Source organism: Microcaecilia unicolor, chromosome 7 (genome assembly GCF_901765095.1).
Source record: "Microcaecilia unicolor chromosome 7, aMicUni1.1, whole genome shotgun sequence".
Classification (NCBI taxonomy): domain Eukaryota; kingdom Metazoa; phylum Chordata; class Amphibia; order Gymnophiona; family Siphonopidae; genus Microcaecilia; species Microcaecilia unicolor.
The window spans coordinates 24,891,915-24,915,333 of NC_044037.1; the positions used below are offsets into that span (position 1 = coordinate 24,891,915).

The window sequence follows — 23,419 nt, forward strand, 5'->3', positions numbered from 1 at the left end:
AGATTCAGTAAATGGCATCTAAAGTTAGGAGCTGTGATAAGGGGCACCAAGCATGAATTCTATAATAGCAAATTCCATGTGGATCAGCTGTTATAAAATACTAGCTTATGTCTGCATTTTTGCACCTAACGTTAGGCACGAGCACTTACACCAGCCAGGGGGGGCAGGAGGGCAAGATTCCCCCAGATGCAGCTTCTAAGAGGGACCCGGAGCCAGGTGCCGGCAGCCCGAGTGAGATCCAGCGTCTTTTCTTCCCCCCCCCCCCCCCCCCCCCCGGGACCTCTTCTTTTCTGGAGTCATTGAATAGCTGCAGCAGTGATCGAGAGACACCTCTCTGCCATCCAGGGTTGCCAGGTAGAAATTTTTTTTCCAGCCCAATCCGGGCCAGAAACCAGCCCAAAACCCGCCCAAACACAAACCCCGCCCCTGACAACCCCCACCCCCCGCGTCACCGGCCCCGCCCCCGCCGTCACCGGGCCCCGCCTCCCACGTCATCGGGCCCGCCTCCCCGTCATCAGCCCCGCCTCCCATGTCATCGGGCCCGCCTCCCCGTCATCAGCCCCGCCTCCCCGTCATCGGCCCCGCCTCCCACGTCATCGGCCCCGCCTCCCACGTCATCGGCCCTGCCCAAAACGTCACTAACCCCGCCCAAAAACGTCACTAACCCCGCCCCCCGCGGCCGAAAAAAATCAAAAAGCCGCCCAAAAAGCCGCCCGGAAGCCTAAAAAACCGCCCAAAAAACCGCAACCCGCCGCGGGCAAAAATTTCCCGCGGCGGGGCGCGGAAAACCGCCCAATTGGGCGGTAAAACCGCCCACCTGGCAACACTGCTGCCATCCACAGATCCTTCTTCCTGCCGTGTCCCGCCTTTTGTGAAGTTAACTTCCTGTTTCTGCATAAGCGGGACACGGCAGGAAGAAGGACCAGTGGTTGGCAGAGCAGTGTCTCTCGATTGCTGCTGTCTGCCATTCAGTGACTCCAGGCAAGTAGAGTGGGGCTGTGGCTGCAGCGGTGGGTGGGAGGGAGGGGCGACGATGGCGACAGTCCCCTTAACATTATTTGCCCTGGGCCTGACATGTCTCTCAGAGGCCCTGTCACCAGCCAAAGGGCTAAAGTGTGCTGAGCGGTTTACACGTGAATTAGCTTGTTAACCGTATGATGTGATAGGGGACGGGCAGGGACAGATCACAAGTTTGTGGGCCCCTGGGTCAACTAGTACAAGGCACCCCCTCCCCCTTCCCAGCCACAGCTGCCAAGTACATTGTTTTACAAGGAACACAGTCTACATGTAACATTTTTTTTTACAATTCAAATTCTTTCTTATCTTTTTCTTTTCAAAGTTTGCACTTAACAGCACCACTTAAAGGTTTATGATCCATTTAACAATAACAATGTCGACAGCAACTGACAAAATGTCAAAGACAAATTACATAAATGATGTAAATGACATATGTGGAAGTAGGTTGCATGGAATACGAAACGTAGTCTACGTAGATATTGGTAGATGGAAGAAAATAATATATTTTCCTTGATCTAGTTACTGTTAGTGTTATAGGGTACTGACATGAGCATTAATAAAAGACAAACATCAGGGTTTCAGCAGTTTATAAATAGATTTATCATGCTCCTGCACAATACAACCACTTGTCTGCTACTCAAAGCCTGCCTTGATAATGAGAAGGGCCCCTCAGACCTTTGGACTCCTGGGCCTGGCCCCAGAAGGCCCATGTGGGTTCTATCCTTGGGGGCAGGAACAAAGGCGTAAAATGGGAGGAGAATGGCCAGGGATGCTGTCACTTTTGCATTTAGCACAGGTTCACATGGTACCTCCTCAATAGGAGGCGTTAATAGGTTTACAGGAGAGCTAGTGCAATAATTGCAGAGGACATGCTGGGCACCCTCCAACAATTACCACTCAGCGTTTGCACTTAAGATTGTTTTCATTTTTGCTGTTAAGGCTCATTAAGTGCAAAACTTAGCACACTTTAATAAAATGGCCCCTATGTTTGCCCCAAAACATATTTGCAACAAAGTTTCGTGCCTCCTTCTGCTTTTTTTTTAAAGTATATCAATTCATCACTCATATGTCCTATCTTTTCCATTCCCCTAATTCCATTTCTACTACTCACATTCTCTCTCTCTCTCTCTCTCTCTCTCTCTCTCTCTCTCTTTCTGTCTCTCTCTCTCTCTCTCTCTCTCTCTCTCTCTCTCACTCATCCATAGTCTTTTGCTGTTTGCAAGCAGGTGTCAGAACCTCCACTGCACCTCACCTAATTACAGTGGGGGGGGGGGGGGGGCCCAAGGTGCTTGTTTGCCTAGGATCCACTGAAGAGTTAATCCTGCCCTGGACTTACACTGGAAATCAAGAAAAGCAATAAACCCAAGCAAGTTTTTATTTTGTTCAATTAAGAGAGCGCTGCTGCTTTCAACGATATAGGTGATCATCTGTGTAAAATGCAGTTCAGACCAAGGGAAAACGTGTCCTTACTCTGCCCGCTGAGGTATTATTGCTGAATCTGACCTTTGTAACTTATAGTCAGTATAATGGAAAGCGTCTGAGTTTTGTGCAGGCTGTACTGTTAAAGCCCAGAGAAACAAAGAAGGTAAGGGAGGGGGTGTGACTAGCCCCTTCCAAGGCCTTCTATCTTGGGCCCCGATGTTCAAAACTCCGGCACTGTTCCGAATAGCGCTGTAAAAATAATGCCGGAACAGCGCAGAAGAACATCTCCGATGGTGAACGCTAATGAGATGCAAATATAGGCATGCTCATAGCATTGAGCATTAGGGAGCTTGGCGGGAGGATTGTGCTTGCCGCATGCGCAGAAGAGTTCCGCGGTAAGCTCAGCTCCTGTGCGCATGCGCCTGGTAAAACCCGAATGTGAAGCACACATTGGCGTCTGTTTTCTGTGGCCTAAATGTAAGAGTTTTTAATTTTTTTTTAGCTTGGACACTTATATTTAGACACCAATGTGTGATTTCACTTTGAGCGTTTTAAAACTTTTTTTAGCATGGCCACTTTAAATTTAAACGCAGAAAACAGACATCAATGTGTGCTTTCACTTGGGTCTGCTGCTCCTCACGACCAGCGCTTAAGGGCTTGCATGGGCTCCCTTCTGCTTCCAAAAAGCAATTAAATCCGGCAGATTTTGCGGAAAGAATCATGAGAGAAGCACAAGAATCATGGGAAATCCTCTCTTTCAACAGCCTAAATTAGCCTGCTCTGATCTGGCGTTTTTGTTTCGGGGGCTCTTTTCTGAGCATTGAGGAGGAATACAAAATGACCTCATTAACATGAGCTTGACTACATTAGCAATGCTACTAGCGTTGTTCGTCTGCGCACTCATTTTTTTTCCCGCACTCCTGGCCTCTGAACATTCTGCATAAGTAAATGCGGGTATCAGTACAACGCTAACGACCTCTAGCGCCCGCGTTTACTTTTGAGCATCGGGGCCTCGATAACGCAGATGAACTGAAAAGGTTTTGACGCTACCAACATCAAAAGAGCTGAGCAAAGTATGGCAGTGAAGTCATCAGATCTGGTTTTGAGTACGGTGCAGACAGACAAACGTCTCTGAAACATTTCAGTAAATGGATAGTTCTAATGCAGATAATGGAAAAGAAAATTCTTATCTTCATTAAGGGACCAGAGAAATCAAAAATTGCTATTAATATTTTATTCCATACTTACTTTGTTGCAGCTTGAGATTTAAAAGTCACAATTTGCATGGAGTATTGTAACAACCTGTGCAATATCAAATAGATAGATCCAGTATTTTTCATTACACAAGATTTATTGAAATTTTGAAAAAAAAATTTTGTTTACGTTTCCCTTGAAGCTTGTTTAATGGGACCACAGTGCCCTCTAGTGGCATCTCTGTCATGTTATCATCGCAGAAGGAACAATAGCTAGCACCAGCTAATGTCAGAGAAATACATTTTAATAAAATTATGTTTACGTTTCAACAATTTTTATTGATGATATAACAAAATTAACAGTCAACAATCTCAGTATATATCCATTTGAAAACAAGACAAACGGAGTACAAGCATGGTAAAAATCTCATCATCAAAATATTTAACATTTTCTCCCGTCCCCCTCCAACCACCCCCCCACCCCCTCAGAGTGTATTCCATGCTATTTATTAGCTTTTGAATATAGTTCAAACAAATAAAACTGATCATCACAATCAATTGCTGTAACCATCAACATTCAAAAGAAGTGTAGAGAGCCTGGTTTCTTATAGCTCTCCACCATTTTATGGTTCAACAATTTATATTAAGTTTAAATCATTTTTATTGATGAAGATAAGAGTAAATACAAAACAAATGATATTCAGACAGTCAGTGTCATCTGCATTATATGTGTTCTGCTATTGACCCCCCCCCCCCCCATCCCATCTTCCTCAACCCTTTGTCTAACTTAGCCCACTATCTTGTTTTATGCAGTCATATATAAGAGTGAGACCAACGTTTGTTATGTGCTAATAACAACTGGCAGACATTGACTCTACAAAATAATGTCTTCTCTCAATTAGAAACCTGGTAAAGTCAAGAGAACTAGGAAGTATACAGCATCAGCAAGCAAAATCCCTCTGTAACAAAATCATCTCCTCCCCCCTCCCTGTATGTTTATTGAGGATGTTCTATATCACTCTATCTGATGGACGGGTCAAAAGGGTTTACAATACTATAAAATTCAAAGAATAGAAAGAAATGCCAAATTTCAATAGGACTGAACCAATCATACAAATTTTTAAAAAAAAGGAAAAGCAGTAAAAGCAATTAACATACAGAGACTGCAACTCACACCCAGTCTCCAGATCTCAGCAACTGGATGCCAAGTGCTTATTGAAAGTAATAAGTTGTTTGTCCAGTCTTGAATTTAATACAAGACTGTTCAGCACGCTAAGGTAAGGGTAAATTGTTCCATAATTTAGGAACTAGGACAAGCAATGCAGAATGCCTAGTTCACTTGTCTCTTAGATTGTAAGCTCTTTGAGCAGGGACCGTCCCTCTATGTTTAAATTGTATAGTGCTGCGTAACCCTTGTAGCGCTTTAGAAATGTTAAGTAGTAGTAGTAGTAGTAGTAGTAGACTCAAAGGTGACATGACGAGGAAGAGGGAGGACCAAACGATGGTCATTAAGGTGCGGCCTTGATTTATATTCATTGATATTATATATAAATAAATGCACCTGTTCAAGGTCCTTATATAAATTAAAATCTCCATGTGTAGACAATCAGCCCATGGCAATCAGTGTTTTTTTTAACATTGTACATGAGGGCAGATAAAGACCGACATCTAAGGGAGAGGTAAAAGGCAATCATTTACCGCACCTTGATATACTACAGGATTCAGAATCTTCTGGTATCTCAATTCCACAGGTTGCTAAATCCCATAGCAAAAAAATATCACTGCTGTGTTATTCCAGTAGCCCAGGAGCATCGGGCCGCAAAGTCGTGGACTGATGCTCCTGGGCAAGCAGAGCGCACACACACACAGCTCAAGCCCCTACAAAAAGGCTCCAGCCCTACTCCCTAGCTCAAGTCCACCCTAAAAGACTCCAAATGCCACCCCCCCCCCCCCCGCAAAAAAGCTCCAGCATCCCCTGGCTCAAGGCCCAACCAAAAGACTTCAGCCCGCCCCTCAAAGGCCTACCATTAAGATTATTGGTGATCCAGAGGGACTTCGGGCAGGGGCGATTCCATCCTCAAAAAGACACCCCTGGTGGTAATCTTGCATGTCTACCACTAAGGGTAATGTTTCGCTTTCACAACATTGCTGGGCTAGGCAGAAACAACTGTATATCACTCCTGCCCAAACAACCCTAGGCTGAAGCGGCTTGGGCTCTTCAACTTGGAGAAAAGACGGCTGAGGGGAGATATGATAGAGGTCTATAAAATAATGAGTGGAGTGGAACGGGTAGACGTGAATCGTTTGTTTACTCTTTCCAAAAATACTAGGACTAGGGAGCATGCAATGAAGCTACAAGATAGTAGTACATTTAAAATGAATCAGAGAAAATGTTTCTTCACTCAGCGTGTAATTAAACTCTGTAATTCGTTGCCAGAGAATGTGGTAAAGGTGGTTAGCTTAGCGGGGTTTTAAAAAGGTTTGGACGGCTTCCTGAAGGAAAAGTCCATAGACCATTATTAAAATTTCTTGGATAAGCAGCATAAAATGTATTGTACTTTTTTGGGGACCTTGCCAGGTATTTGTGACCTGGATTGGCCACTGTTGGAAACAGGATGCTGGGCTTGATGGACCTTTGGTCTGTCCCAGTGTGGTAACACTTATGTGCATCTAAATCGTAGGCCCTTTTCGAGGGTCTGGGGCCGTTTGGGGGGCTGAGCCTTTGGGGGGGCTTGAGCTGGAGGGGGTTGCTGTCAAAGCCCAGGAGTATAGGGCCACAGCTTTGCAGCCCGATGCTAACCGGAGGTAAATAACCCCAGCTATTTTACCATGATTTATGAGCCTTAATGCAACTTGCAATGTGCATCCAGTGCACATTTTATGTTGTATTAGGGCTTTTGCATAGTAAACCGCAACAAGTTATATATCACCACAGTAAAATAAATCAAGCTGTGTCACATTAAGGGGTAAACTTAAAGCCCTAACACAGCTTAATAACGTCTCTCTTAAGTGGAAGATACAGAAGATATTATACCTTATTTTTTTAAAATAAGCATTATAATTTTCACAAAATGATAAAGAAAAGTTGGCCGGTTTTCAGACCAGTGATTGAAAGTGCCAATATTAGGGCAGTTTGGCTCATGATTGCATTTCTGAGGTCTTATTGACATAATAATGAAGGTTATTTTTTTGCATTTCCAAATCAGAATATCCAAATTTGTTTAGAATTTTCTTTCAGGTTAATTTGCAAAAGAAGCATGGTCTCTATCTCACATCTCAGACTTTTATTAATACACTTCTTCTTCTTTCATTTTAGGTATGATCTTGAAGGCCACCTCATTAATGCAACTTTCCCAACAGGAGAAGTTAGCAGCTTCCATAGTGATGTAGCAAAATCCACACGAGTGGAACTGGAAACTTCAAACAGAGAAAATGTGGTAACAACTACCAACATCTCAGCTACTAGTGTTATATACACTTTAAAACAAGGTAATTAAACCTTCAGATCTCTGCGGAGGGGTGAAAAACTAAAAAAAAATCCCTAGTGAAATAGGATTCTTAAGAATTGTAAAACATACAATACTATTAATCTGACGGTGGTCAGCATTTCTTTAGCCACTGATTGCCACTGGCTACATTAGACCCAGATAAATCAGTGTTGGGCCATATTCAGGCATTAGTACTGAAGGTCCGGTTCATCAGTGGCATCCCAAAGTTATGCGGGTGTATGGACAATAGCCCTACGTAGCACTTCATAGGCTGAATATCAACCCCTAAGTCAACTGCGTTAACCCAAGTTCCTATGAGTGAGGTTCTTGTGTTAGGACACACTGAAGAGTGGTATGTACAGTAGAGTAAGCTCACTACGATATGTGAGCACTACAGTACCTTCCTCTTCAATACAGAAGCTGGCTAAGTTAAAACTTCATTGGAAAAGCCTGTTGCACTACATCAGTGACGAATATCACACATGTAGCAAACTTAACCAGTTGTGAAAAATGCAGATAAAAGAAGCAATACGTGTGTTGTTTGACATACTTGGGTCTACGTATAAATGAACGCTCTTTATAACAAGCTTATATAATAGAGCTGTAGGTAAAACCATATAATAGTATGGAAAAATCCAGCATATATATTGGCATAAGCTTGAAACAATATCAAATAACATCTTCCTGTATATTCAATGTCATACCTGCATAGCTAACCAGGCAAATTTAAAAGGCCTGCCTTTTCTGCAGTCCAGCTCTTAGCTATGTGGGCACCAGAACTGAATATTGCCAGTCCCTGGATAACTCCTGGCTTTGCTCTGACTACACCTCCAGACCACTCTGGTACAAACCAGGGGCGTAGTCAGACATCGGCAGGAGGGGGGTCCAGAGCCCGAGGTGAGGGGGCACATTTTAGCCCCCCCCCTGCCATTGCCGACAACCCCCCCCCCCCCCCCCCCGCCACCAACTTCGACCCGACGCCCCTCTCCACCCCCCTCCACCGCCACCGCTGTCTCCTACCTTTGCTGGCGGGGGACCCCAACCCCCACCAGCCAAGGTCCTCTTCTTCCGGTGCCAGGCTTCGTTCTGTTTCTGTGAGTCTGATGTCCCGCAGTTACAATGTGCAGGATGTCAGACTCAGAAACAGAACGAAGGAAGAAGAGGACCTCGGCTGGCAGGGGGGGTCCCTCACCAGCTCATCTGTGCATAACCAGTCTGGTCTTCCCTTACGTTTTGGAGATGATCTTAGCAAGGAAGGTTCAGCTGATCTGCAAAACAGTGTGTCATGGCCAGTCCAGAATGGCTGCTCACTTGAGGTATTATTTTCTTTCTTCTTGGAATTCTGTACCATAAAAGTCATCGCTGTTCTTTCAGGCTCTGTTTCATATTTCCTTTCTCTGCATCCTGATATTTTCAGTGAGTCTTGTAGATCCTTGAGCTGAATAAGAAGGTTGCTGTTTTGTAACCTCCTTGCTTTGTCACCTTTCAAGCTTGCTGTCTGACCCCCAGCACAACGCTTGCAGAAATGTGAGAGTACAGCATATCAACTGTTTTTAAAGCGTACAATATGTGCACACAGACTATGCTTTTCTGTAGAGGGCAGCAGGTTTGAATATCCTATATAATAAAACGCACCTCCAACATTCTGAAGCTGACTGCATGGCTGAGGCATTCCTGCTCTCTGTATCCATCTCCTGAATTGACATCACGTACTTCCGGGTACGTCACAAGTGACCAACCACACGAGGTTTCTCAGCTTCAGAATGTTGGAGGTTCATTCTATTAAATAGGATTGGTCAGTTCCTTGAAGCACAGCCAGAGCTCAGCGTCCTGCACAGTAACGCTCAGAGACCAGAGAGGGGGGGGGCTGACACCAGAGGGGGGGGGAGGTATCTCTGTCACACACACACTCTCTCTCTCACACACTCTCTCTCTCTCACAGTCAATGTCTTTCTCTCACTCTCACACACTGTCTCTCACACACTCTATGTCTCACACTGTATCACATTCACTCTCTATGTGTCACACAGTCACTCACACACTCTCTTGGTCTCATACACTCAGTCTCACAGAGAGTCTGTGTCTCACACACTCTCGCTCACACACACACTCTCTCTCTCTCACAGACACACTCGCACATTCACTCTCTCTCTCTCACACACAGTCACTCTCACATACACTCTCTCAAACATACACACTCCGAGGAAAACCTTGCTAGCGCCCGTTTCATTTGTGTCAGAAACGGGCCTTTTTTACTAGTCTCTAGATAAATCATAGGGGATGCTCAACACACAGAACTCCTTCACTAAGAAATTAATACAATGCCTAGAATTCTACTATGGAATTAACAAGATGCAAAATATATCTGTGTCAATATTCAAGTGTCAGGGTCAGTTTGCTTTTAAAATGCCAACAGTGCCATTTAAATCTATTCCATATCTGCTGCAGCACCAGCTGGATAGCGAGCAGAGTGTAGAATATACCTGGAGAGCAATGACTGTCATTGGTTCCACAGATAGCAACAAAAATCAAGGACTCTCTGGATAGCTCTGCAGTTTAAGTCAGGAAGGTCTTTTTGGTACGTGCAGGACGTCAGACTCACAGAAACAGAAGCCTGCGCGGCCGCGTTGCTGATCTGCAAGGGCAGGCTTCTACATGGAATGTTGCTAGTGGAATAGCAACATTAACATTCTATGTAGAATCTCAAATAGTAGCAACAGAATCTCAATAGTAGCAACATTCCATGTAGAATCTCATATAGGGAAAGGGAAATGGGACTTGATATTCCGCCCTTCTGTGGTTTTTGCAACTACATTCAAAGCGGTTTACATATATTCAGGTACTTATTTTTGTACATGAGTGCGCCTTAGTAAAAGACCCCCTTTGTTTTGCCACAGCCTCTCATTCTCTCATCAGTATTGGTTCCCCAACATTCAACCGTGAAGATATTGGGAGTGACCTTGGATGAGACATTATCCTTTGAACCACAGATTAATGCTGTAATCCATAGATGTTTTTTTCGTTTGAGACAAATAAGATCAATTAAATCTCTGATCTACCCTTATGCCTTAAATATCCTTATACTCTCCTTTATCATATCTCAACTTGATTATTGTAATACTGTATATAACGGTCTTAACCGTAAAGCTATCCACTGCCAACAGCTTGTACAAAACACTGCTGTAAAATTGATTACCGGCTCGAAGAAATTTGATCATGTTTCTCCACTCCTCAGGGAGGCGCATTGGCTTCCCATCAGATAAAGAATCACATACAAAACAATGCTTTTGGTGCATAAAATCAAAATATCAGGTGAGCCTCAATATCTCTCTCATCTCCTGACTCCGTATGCTCAGACACAAACACTGTGATCAGCAACACAATCCCTGTTGACTGTTCCATCTTTTCGGGAAATTTTTCACAAACATGCGTGCTCCACTATTTTTTTTTCGGTACAAGTCCCAAAACACTGAAATCAGCTTCCTAATTCACTGAGAAATCATTTGAATCTTCAGGCCTTTAAAACAGAATTTAAAAATTCCTTTTTTGCGACACTTACGGTTAGAGCTGCCACTTATATGTTAACTCTTCACCTCTCAGATGTGAGTCTGGAATGCAGCGCACCCTACCTTTGTTCTTTCCCCTACTGTCCGATTGATATTGTAGTTCTGCCCTAATCCCTTTTGTAACATAGTAACATAGTAGATGACAGCAGAAAAAGACCTGCACGGTCCATCCAGTCTGCCCAACAAGATAAACTCACATGTGTATACCTTACCTTATTTGTACCTTTCTTTTTCAGGGCACAGACCGTATAAGTCTACCTAGCACTATCCCCGCCCCCCAACCACCCACCCCGCCTCCCACCACCGGCTAAGCTTCTGGGGATCCCTTCCTTCTGAGCAGGATTCCTTTATGTTTATTCCACGCATGTTTGAATTCCGTTACCGTTTTCCTCTCCACCACCTCCCGCGGGATGGCATTCCAAGCATCCACCACTCTCTTTGCTCATTCCCTCCTTGACTTTCTATTTTTAGTATGTTAGCTGCCGAGATGTACTTAGCGATGGGCAGGGTGGTAAACCCATAATAAACTTGGAAACTTGGAATCCCTAATAGTAGCAAGATTCCAGAATCTACAAATAGTAGCAAGGTTCTGGAATCTACAAAATAGTAGCAAGATTCCAGAATCTACAAATAGTAGAAAGGTTCCAGAATCCCAAATGGTAGAAATGTTCTGGAATCTACAAATAGTAGCAAGGTTCATGCTACTGATCCCAGGGACAAGCAGTGGCTTTTCCTATGTCTATCTCAATAGCAGACTATGGACTTTTCATCCAGGAACTTGTCCAACCCTTTTTAAACCAAGATACACTAACCACTGATAGCACATCCTCTGGCAATGAATTCCAGAGCTTAACTATTTGTTGAGTGAAAAAAATATTTCCTCCTGTTCATTTTAAAGATACTATCATGTAACTTCTTCCAGTGCCTAGAAGGCAAGATATTTTGACTAATCCCTAGCAATCAAGTTAATATATTCTGTAATTATTTTTTTTATATTCATGCCTAAAGGTACCCGGTGAAAGCAAAAGGCACAGCTGGAACTGGCCCATGTGTTACATTCCAAAAAGAATAAGTACGGTATACGTTAATGAGCATCACTTCAGAAGTGAGATATAAAGCGGTTTAAATATGCATCACATTGATCATATGAATACAAAATGAGGATAACTAATGAAAATAATCGTAGTCAAATGCACTTAAAATAACTGTGACATTTTAGTACTGTTGTATAAATATGAAAAGAGGTGAGCAGTCATATTACGTGGTAATGATCTACATTACAGGGCTCAAAATTCCAGATTCTATTAATGAGATCCCTCACTTTTGGTAAGAAATATCTTGGTCTGTCTAAGACACTGGGGAGTCCTTTTACTAAGGTGCGCTGAAAAATGGCCTGCGGTAGTGTAGGCGCGTGTTTTGGGCACGTGCAGAATCTTTTTTCAGTACACCTGCAAAAAATGTCTTTTTAACATTTTTGCCAAAAATGGGTGTGCGGCAAAATGAAAATTGCCCCACGTCCATTTTGGGTCTGAGACCTTACCACCAGCCATTGACCTACCAGTAAAGTCTCATGCGGTAACCGGGCGGTAATGACTTACACGCGTCAAATGCCATTTGGTGTGCATCCAATCCGCATGTCTGAAAAAAATTATTTTTCGGACGCGCGCCAAAAATGAAATTACCGCAAGAGCCAGGTGGTAGCCAGGCGGTAACTCCATTTTGGCATGCATTGGGCCCGCGTAGACGCTTACACAGCTTAGTAAAAGGGCCCCTGGGTACAGTTTACTTTATGACGGTCCAATTGATAACTCTCCAAAAAGCCTCCTTAAGTCTGATAGCTGGATGGGGGTTGAATCACTGTGCCAATGATTTTAGTTTTAGAGTTATGCTATAAGTCTACACAAGAATTCATTGGGCATTATACACTGAGGAAAAAATACTCTTGGATCAATGGATATAGTAACGCAGAGGGGCATTTTCAAAAGAACATCCAAGTCAGAATTGGGACTTTCTGCTCATAACGTCCAAAAACAACATCCATCTCACAGCAATTTGTGAACAGGGAAGACGTCCAGAAGGAAGGGATCCTCAGGAGCTTAGCCTTGAATGGGTGGCAGAGACGGTTGGGAGGCGGGGCTAGTGCTGGGCAGACTTATACGGTCTGTGCCAGGGCTGGTGGTTGGGAGGCGGGGATAGTGCTGGGTAGATTTATACGGTCTGTGCCAGAGCCGGTGGTGGGAGGCGGGGCTGGTGGTTGGGAGGCGGGGATAGTACTGGGCGGACTTATACGGTCAGTGCCCTGAAAAAGACAGGTACAAATCAAGGTAAGGTATACACAAAAAACTAGCACATATGAGTTTATCTTGTTGGGCAGACTGGATGGACCGTGCAGGTCTTTTTCTGCCGTCATCTACAATGTTACTATGTTATGTTCCTGTTTGAAAACACATGAGAGGATGGAGAAATCCATCCAGAACAATCATTTTACTAACTGAAATGTTTCAATTATAAATGGAGGGCAAGAAGGCACAAGGATGTCTGTCTGGCAGCACTGTTATGAAAACGGCCACACAGCAGAGGCATAGCCAGACACCCAATTTTGGGTGGGCTGGGCCCAAGATGGGTGGGCAGAAGAACTCTGCCTTGTCCCACAAATGATTTGATCTCTTTCTCTCTCACCTGCATGCCATATGATCTCTCAAACATCCCCCCCTCCTCTGAATACCTTTTAAATAGCAGATTTTCACCTGCGGCGAGCAGCAGCTAATACACACTGCTCATGTTGACCCCACATCCTTCCCTCTGATGCAACTTCCTGTTTCTGCATAGGCAGAAATACATCAGAGGGAAGGCTGTGGGGGCCGCTGCAGGTGAAGATCTGCTATTTACAAGGTATGCAGGAGAGACAATTGTTTGACTGGTGGGGCTTGGGGATCCCTGCCAGCCACATCATAGGTGTGCTGCTACTAGGTGGACCTGAGCCCAAAGTGGGTGGGCTCAGGCCCACCCGGGCCCACCCTTGGCTACGCCTCTGCCACACAGACATCCTTACAGAACAGAGGAGTAACTTAGTGATTAGTATAGTGGACTATAAACCAAGAGACCAAGGTTCAAATACCACTGTAACTTTTTTTTAATGTAAATGTGATCCCTCCAGGAACAGAAAAACCTCTGCTGTACCTGAACGCATACCGCTTCAATCCCATTTAGGCTTGCAGGTGTCTTACTGTATATCTTTAGGTGCAGTAAGTATTTTTCTGTTCCTGGAGGGAGCCCCAGGAAAAACAATTGATAGAGTTGCAGTGGCTCCTTCGTATACATCCCACTGCCCTTACCACTGGGCTACTCCTCTGACCTGGTTGCTGCCTTGTTCAGAATGGCTGTAATACCTGCAGCTGACATAAGTCCTGGTTTTCTTTTCTGGTTTCACTTTCAGGGGAGAGGGAGGAGGACAGCAACCGCTGGGGAATTCATGAGGGGTCATGCCTTAATCCCTCTAGTAGTCAGGTCTAGATAAAAACATCCTTCATTTTAGACATGCACATTCCTTCCTGTTCAAAAATTGCCAGTTTTGACATCCTGCGTTTGCTCCCTCTCTAGTCCCCACCCAACCGTACCCTCAACACGGCCCCTTCTCATTTGGACGAACTTTAGTGTGAAACTTCCAAATTCTTTCTTTTCAAAATCGGGATTTGGACGTTTTTTAACAGATGGATTTTTTTTTTTTTTTTGCATTTTGGGTCATCCATCAGCTTTGAAAATGAGCACCGTGATAGTAACATAAGTACATAAGTATTGCCATAGTGGGACAGACCAGCATCCTGTTTCCAACAGTGGCCAATCCAGGTCACAAACACCTGGCAAGATCCCAAAAAAGTACAAAACATTTTATACTGCTTATCCCATAAATAGTGGATTTTCCTCCAAGTCCAATTTAATAATGGTCTATGGACTTTTCCTTCAGGAAGCCATCCAAACCTTTTTTAAACTCTGCTAAGCTAATCATCTTTACCACATTCTCTGGCAATGAATTCCAGAGTTCAATTACACGTTGAGTAAAGAAAACTTTTGTCTAATTCATTTTAAATTTACTACATTGTAGCTTCATCGCATGCCCCCTAGTCCTAGTATTTTTGGAAAGCGTGAACAGACGCTTCACATCTACCCGTTCCACTCCACTCATTATTTTATAGACCTCTATCATATCTCCCCTCAGCCGCCTTTTCTCCAAGCTGAAGAGCCCTAGCCGCTTTAGCCTATCCTTAAAGGGAAATTAGTAAGTGACACCAGATAAGGACCTGTGCGCAGAAGCGTAGCCAGGTTTTGTCATCAGGGGGAGCAGACCTTTTATAAGCTATGTGTTAGTATGAGGATGAAGGACCAATCCACATAGACACCATTTCATTCAAAATCTGTCGTGCAGGTTACATCCCTCTATGTCCTGTTTAAATTATGAATGTCAGTTAAGTTTTGCTTTAAGGTTTATAAATGTTCACTTTAATAAAATGAATATTGACCTTTATTAGGCACATTTTCACCCAAGCAATATCGCCTACTGGAGGAGCTCCATCCATTCTATCTATCTAAGACCTACATGCACGAAGACACAAAGGGCCCCCCCCCCCCATACACATACACAAAGACACACACACATAGACTCAGACATACAAACACACATACATGCCTCGTACAGCCAATCCATGAGTTATCTTGAAAATGAATAAGAATAGCTTGAATAAAATCCTAGTCTTTAGCATTAACCAGTGTTGTCCTATTAAATAAGGAGTAGCATGATCATTCAATTTATCACCTAAAACCAACTTAGCAGCTATATTTTGCAGCACTTGAAATCTGTGAATTTGTTTTTTTCCGGAAGTCCTAATAACACTAAGGCCCCCTTTTATTTATTTATTTATTTGTTGCATTTGTACCCCACATTTTCCCACCTATTTGCAGGCTCAATGTGGCTTACATAGTACCGTCAAAGGCATTTGCCCAGTTGGTGGATAACAAATACAAAGTTGTATAGTGATCGTATGAGGTATAAGTGGAGGGTCATAATGGATGAAGATTGCGTGTTGCCCTGTTCGATCACAGTCATGCTGTGTTGGTAGGTGAAGAGGGTTACATGGGGTCGTTGGGGTAGGCCTTTTTGAAGAGGTTGGTTTTTAGTGATTTCCTGAAGTTCAAGTGGTTGTGGATTGCTTTCACAGCTTTTGGGAGCCCATTCCATAGTTTTACTAAGGCGTGCTCACGTTTTTGGTGCGCTCTAAAATTATAGGCGTGCTAAATGTTAGAGACGCCCATAGGAATGTATTAGTGTCTCTAACATTTAGCGCACCTACGATTTTAGCGCACGCTAAAAACATGAGCATGCCTTGGTAAAAGGGGGCCTAAGTTACCATAATCAAGATGAGAAAGAACTCAAGAATATGTCCTGGTCTAAAAAAAATTCTAATACATCTGACCAACCTTAGATTAACCAATAACTTCCTTGATATCACATTAGTATATACACTCATTGAATCTACCACTACTCCCAAGATTTTTACTTTATCCTCAAAAAGCACAGTAGTCCCAGCCAGAGATAAAGAACCACATATAATTCCAGCCAGAGATAAAGAACCACATGAGTCAGTACAACAGCAGAGAATGTTAGTCTTTTCTGGCTTTAGTTTTCACTCATTATGTAACATCCAATCGCGTACAGCTATAAATATTCCATCCATTCTTTCATATACTACTGGATAATCAGCCAGAAAAGCCAATTTGATATCATCTGCATAAGAAAAGTGTATGATCCCCAAGGATGGCAAAACTGCTCCTAGTGAACTCAATTAAAATTAAATAGGATAATGGAGATCCCTGGGGAATACACGGATTTAAAATCTCATGACGATAACAAATGCTTTTTCCAGCAAATGGTAAGAGATCTATTTTTCATAAAACCACTGAACCATTTTAAAACATTACCAGTAATGCTCACATTCTCTAATTTGGAGTCACCTAATCAAAAGCTGCCGATAAGTCAAGCTGCAAAACAAATACTTGCTTTCCTTTATCTAAGATTAAATGAAGTTCGGTTACTAAAGCAACAAGAAATGTTTCACTACTAAAATTACTGTGAAATCCACATTGAAAGGAATCAAGTAAATCAGAGTCTACTAAATACTAACCTCAATTATATTTAGCCAAAATCATTATACTGGTTATTGACCACTTCCCTATCCAGTTTCTCACTTTTCAACGGTGGAGTTAAAATAATTTGCATTTTTGGAAAATTGCCCTCTGTTAATGATTGATTTACCATATGAGTGACCCAAATATATAGGGGGTCTTTCACTAAGCCACGGTAGTGTTTTTAGCTTGTAGTAGAAATCAGCTGGTGGTAAACACCGAGACATCCACTATAGTCCTACGGGCATCTCAGCATTCACTGCCAGCTGATTTCTACCACAAGCTAAAAACACTACGCTACTACCCCATAATGAATCAGGCATACGTTTGAACAAACTTCCTGGATGTTGATCCACCTGACAGTTGTCCTTAGAATGATCCAGATCCATTCTGGATACTTAAGATCTCAGGGAACGTTTGGTTCAGTTCACATCTTCAAGATTGCAGTAGCTTCCATTTGGCCTGGTTGCAAAGAGAAAATCACTCCTTCAGATGTGGAGGAAGGGAGCATGGGGAGGATTTCCGCAAGCCTCTTTACACTCCTTTTTCCAGGTAGCAGGAAAGAAGGTTTCGTTTATATTTACACAAAATTCTGTTCTACTGCGCATTTGGTGGAAGGACTCTGCAGATTCACACATAGGACCTTCTCACTGGATGTCTAATCATGATTCATTTGCAACCACTCAAACAAGTGACCAATAACTAGTTGGGAGGTTTCTCTTATCTCCAAAACACAAATGTTGTATTGTTCCATTTCTTATGAGATCCTAGAGTTCAGGGAAATATTTAAAGACTTTAGACCAAATTTATCTTTTGATAATTACTTCGCTAAGGACACCTCGCTTAGATGCTACTCTCGAGGGCCTAGAGACATAGTTCCTCCTGAGGAAGGAAACCCGAAATGCGGTCTCGCATTGAGGAACGGTATTGAATATATCCCAGCTGACCAGCAAGGTTTGATGGTTTTGTCGAGTTCCAGTCTCAGCCAAGGTGAACCGTTACTTATGTGATTGAGGTACAGATATAATGGATGGACAGCACTTGTACCAACATAACAGTTAAGTGCAAGCGGTCTTGGAGGCTTGGATAACCCTGTATGCAGATGTTTCCTGTTGGATATTCTGATTGACATTAAAGACACAAACAGCGGTTTATGATATGTTTTCGATTATGATATGGGACAACCATGAGATCTGGTTGGTGATCAACTACAACTAAATACTCGATAACGCTGCAAGGATTGACTGTTTGCTAATCCATTGAGAGGACATAAGAGGGTATGGGATTGGGTACATGTGAACTTTGCAAAACTTATGGTGATTTATAGTGTATGTGTATAAGTGTGGATATTAAAAAGTTTTTGTATATTCATAATCAGAGTACATTTGTTGTATAAGATTTATATGTTTAGTACTCTGATACAAAGCAATATTCCCCTGTGTTTACACAAAGTAGTATACCATGCCGCCATACTTTGTATTGTTGTTCGAATATTTTTACTGCTCTAATTGCCTACTGCTCATGTTTGATCTATTCTTACTGTACACCACTTTGAGTGAATTCCTTCAAAAAGGCGGTAAATAAATCCTAATAAATAAATTAATAGGCCCATAACGAAGACAGGTGTACATCTTCAACTGTGGCAATTGTTTGAGAATGCTGTGTTTCCGTTTGCAAAGAGAATTAAACAGAATATTCAAAGCACTGTAAGGCTAGGCGATGCAAACACTTGCTCATTCAGTCAGGGGCCTTCCCTGAGGTAGCAGAATCTTCTTTGAGGCCTACCAGAGATTTTCAGACCTCTCACTTCAAAACAAAATAGAGGCGGTTCTCAGCAGATGAAATAAGTTCACAGCTATTTCATATAAACAAGGCTAGTTACTGCAGTCCAATCATAGTGTTACAAGAAATTATTTATTTTGGGGAAAATAGCTCTAGAGCAACTTGCCACTGCTTATAATTTAAGAGCAGGTGCTGTATTTATATTGATTTCTCCACCAATCACCAAAGGTGATAATTGCAATAAATTAAATAAATTAAGTATGCTCAGAACACAAAGAGACCGTATTTTTAGCTTCAAAAAGATTGATTTAATATGCAATTGCACACGAGAGGTAGGTTTTAAGAGATCTTTACAGGTAATCTGTGCTTAAAATAGAACAAAGTAGCAGGTAGGTTACTTACAAGTCCTTGTTACAAGCATGCTGTGGTCCAGCTGATTGATGAGCACATGTTTCAGGAGCAAGGCATCAGCAGACCCCAAAGAGAGCAGCAGGTCCCAAGAGGAGGCAGGTCCGAAGAGGAGGCAGGTTCCAAGAGAGTGAGCTGGGCTGTTTCCAGGCCTTTTATAATGTTAGCAGAGAAGCATTGTGTGTGCATGTCTTGGATATTTTGCAAGGCATTATAGTTAATGTAGTCTGTTCACATGACCACATTATAAGTCCTTCCTTTCTGCACATGTCTGAAAGCTGATGGGAGGGGCAGGTATACCTTTGACAAGCAAATGTCCTGTTTATGGTCTCCCCTCTGAAGTCTTTGTCTTCAATGGGCTCTTCACACCTTTCCCACCTGTCTCTCTCTTTGCATCCTCTGGTTAGGTCCAATCTTTGTTGTGTTGATCAGAGGAATAGAGTCAATTTAAAACTTTAAAGCAGTCTTAAGTCTTTTGTTTAAGGAATGAGAAAAGGCAAGGTGAGGCCCCAAAGGGAGAGGGAAGAGGGCTTTTGGAATGAGACTATTTTCTCTGCTGCAGTGTCAGATATATATTTTTAAAAGATACACAAATATATTGGTGTATATATAATCCAGCAAATATGAGAGGGTCACGTGATGCTGTGAGAGAGCCAGACGTGCAGAGCTAGCTCTCCGAGGCCCCAACCCGAAAATCGAACTTTATAACTCTAAACGAGACAACTCGGGTGCAAATCTTGATAACAGAAAGAGTGAGGAGTGAATGGAAAAATATTTGGAGAGCTCCCCGAGCGGAATGGTAGGCAAGGGAGTGAAACGCGAGAAGGAGAAAACGAAAGCGCTGGGAGCGAAAATGGAGGAGAAAAAGCAACAGGAGGGGCCGGTTTTCTCCGAGGAACAAGTCTCACAAATAACAGCTGCAGTTGAGAAAGCGCTGGAGCCGCAAATCAATCGCTTAGAAGAGAGAATAGTAAGCATCGAAACACTACTTACCGACATTAATAGAAGAGCAGGAGAACTAGAGAATCGGGTCTCCGCGCTAGAGGACACGGGCCCAGCAACAACAACGGCAGTGGAACAGCTTCAAAAGAAAGTGAACAGGATGGAGGAGAAAATGGACGACCTAGAAAACAGGTCCCGCCGAGCGAATCTCCGAATCATAGGACTCCCAGAGGAAATAGGAGAAAGGGATCTCTCGACAATACTAGAGAAGTGGCTGGCTGAAGAACTGGCCTTATCGGACACATTCGGGCCCTTGTGCCTAGAAAGAGCACACCGCGTGGGGAGGCTTCAAGATGGCCGCCGAACACCAAGAGCGGTATTAATAAAAGTCCACAATTATACCCACAAGGTAGAAATCCTCAGGGGATATCGCATGAAACGTGACACACTACAATACAAAGGGCATAAAATTCTAATATTCCAGGACTACTCAATGATGCTCCAGGAACAACGGAAACAGTTTACTCCTCTGTGCAAGAAGCTTCACGACCATAACATAAAATTTTTGCTGCTATATCCAGCGATTCTCAAAATCCATCACAATAATCAGTGGAAATCGTTTACCGCCACGGAGGCTGCACAAGAGTATGTGGCACAATTATTGGATAAGTGAAACAGTTATCATCCAATGCTGAGACTGGTAATGTGGTTTGATTGATAATGCAAAATGAGTAGAAAATGCACAGAGTTTATCGTTCACTGTTAAACAAGATAGCTGGAAATGTTATAAATAACTGTCTTGTGGGAGTTAATGATACCTTATAAGATAGGGTTGGGGCCGATGGCATTGAACATGACCTGGGTATCTGACTCATTAGTGGGTCGGATGCATGTAAAGGGCAAAGAAGGGAAGGGGAAGGGGAAGATAGGGGAGGGGGGAGGAAGGGGGGGGAGGGGAAGGCAATAGGGGGGAAAAACCTAATATAGTCTGGAGAGAGAGAAGAGATGGACGAATAAATAGTAACGGGAAATGGGGGATAACAAATAAATATACTGGCATGGATAACCTGGACTGCTCTGGGGTGAGGCTGGGCGCCCTAGGGTCGAGATGTAAGGTATTACACCTAGAAGAATATTGGCCCATAGATAATGGTTAAACAAAAAGGTAGATGTGTACGACTGATATCTTGGAATGTTTGTGGCATTACTTCGCCAGCTAAGAGAACAAAAATCTTGCAAGCTCTGAAAAGGCAACAGGCAGACATTGTTTGCCTCCAAGAAACGAGGCTCTCATCAGAGGAACACAAAAAATTAATACGTTATTGGGTAGGGGAAGTGTATGATTCTCCTGCTGATGGGCGCAGAGGGGGAGTGGCCATTCTGTTTAGTAAATCCCTACAATACAAGGCTAAGTTACTTTTTAAAGATGTAAAGGGCCGATTCGTGGGGCTTCAGGTAAACGTGCAGGGACGAGAGTTTTTGTTGGTGGCCCTATATGGCCCTGTAGGGAACAAGACAGAGCTGTTTGCACATCTATTGAGGGAATGCCAGAAATATCCAAACCTGCAACTGGTACTGGCTGGAGATATGAACGCGGTGATGGATCCAGCATTGGACCGCACAGGGCAGGGGTCCCATGGGCCCACACACTCACCTACTGAATTAGAATTGTTCACCACAGCGTTGGGGGTGGTGGACCCTTGGAGACTCCTCCATTCGGAGGAGCTGGACTTTACACACATTTCCAGGGCACATAAAACACAATCTCGACTGGATTATATTTTTGTGACGCAGCACATTCTCCAACATATATCTGAAGCCACAATAGGGCCCGAGGGGATCTCCGATCACGTGATGATATGGGTGGATTTACGGGCGCCCCACTACTTCCAGGGAACACCGCATTGGAGGTTCCCAACTTACCTATCATCCTCAAGGGAGTTTGTCACTTACCTACAGGCTAAATGGCAAGAGTATGAGTCCACGAATAGCCAACATATAGAAGACCCCGTACTGTTCTGGTCAACTGCAAAAGCAGTAATCAGAGGGAATGTAATATCGTATGTTAGTGGGAGAAACCGTAGAATAACTGCCAAAATAGTGGAACTGGAAAACAAATTGAGAGCACTAAAAAAGAGATATACAAGACAGCCCACACAGAGCACATATGAAACATTGATAGCCACTAGAGTGGCACTCAATAGTCTCATACATGAGAGAACAACTAGAGCACTCATGTACCAGAAATATAGATTTTTTAGATTTGGGGAAAAAACTGGGGGAATGATGGCACGCCTAGCTAAAAGAATGCGGAGACCTCACTACATATCAGTGGTGAAGGATGAGCATGGTACTCCCATTACAGATCTCACAGAGATTGCTAGGATTTTTAGGAATCATTTTGAAAAAACATATGCACCAGAGACCTCACAAAGATCAGAAGCAGAAATGAAGAAGTATATAGAAAAATCTGGCATGTTACACTTGTCGGAAGAAACGGCAGAGGCATTAAACGCACCAATCTCCATTAGGGAGATTCAGAGGGCCATCAAAGCATTAAAATACTCCTCAGCCCCTGGGCCAGACGGCTACACGGGAGAATTTTATAAGATCTTACAGAACCAGATTACTGGTCCCTTATTAGATTATTATACAACAGTAGTAGAAGAAAAGAAATTCCCTCAACACACCAACACAGCGCTGATTAGCCTTATACCCAAACCAGGGAAGGATCATATGCACCCGGGTTCTTACCGACCAATCTCATTGATCGATGTGGATATAAAGATTTTGTCCAAAATCTTATCGGAGAGATTGTCACCGATGATACCCCGGGTGATACATGGAGATCAGACGGGGTTCGTGAAGGGAAGGCAGTCTGTCATCAACGTTAGGAGACTAATAGCGGCATTACTACATGGAGGGGCCGGCCGTAACCCATATATGATTGTGAGTTTAGATGCAGAAAAGGCATTTGATAGGGTGGGCTGGCCTTTCCTGTTCACAACCTTGCGGAGGGTGGGACTGCATGGGTGGTATCTGGACGCTATACAGGCTATGTATTCCACGCCCCAGGCTCGAGTGTTAGTAAATGGAGTGCAGACAGATTCCTTTCCCATTGGCCGAGGGACCAGACAGGGCTGCCCCCTGTCTCCTGTGCTGTTCCTTTTAGTATTGGAGCCACTACTATGCATGATTCGAGCAGATGAGGATGTAGGGGGAGTGTGCCTGAATGATAGTAAACTTAAAGTGCTCGCATATGCGGATGACCTCCTTATCCTCTTAAGTAAACCACAGAGCTCCCTACCCAGGCTGCTACAAGTGATAGAGGAATATGGTACCCTTTCGGGGTACAAATTGAACCTCCTCAAATCCTTGGCAATGCCAATACAAGAGGAGACTCAATTGACATGGAGGGGGGCAT

At 43.3% G+C, this 23,419-nt stretch overlaps 1 protein-coding gene across 1 annotated transcript in view; it reads left to right on the forward strand.

The window, feature by feature from the left end:
- Positions 1-23,419, forward strand: part of TENM1 (teneurin transmembrane protein 1) — a 696,753-nt gene that overhangs the window by 611,694 nt on the left and 61,640 nt on the right. Inside the window, exon 24 of the mRNA XM_030210273.1 lies at positions 6,949-7,121. Coding sequence (XP_030066133.1) covers positions 6,949-7,121 — 173 coding nt within the window. The remainder of the gene's footprint in view (positions 1-6,948; positions 7,122-23,419) is intronic.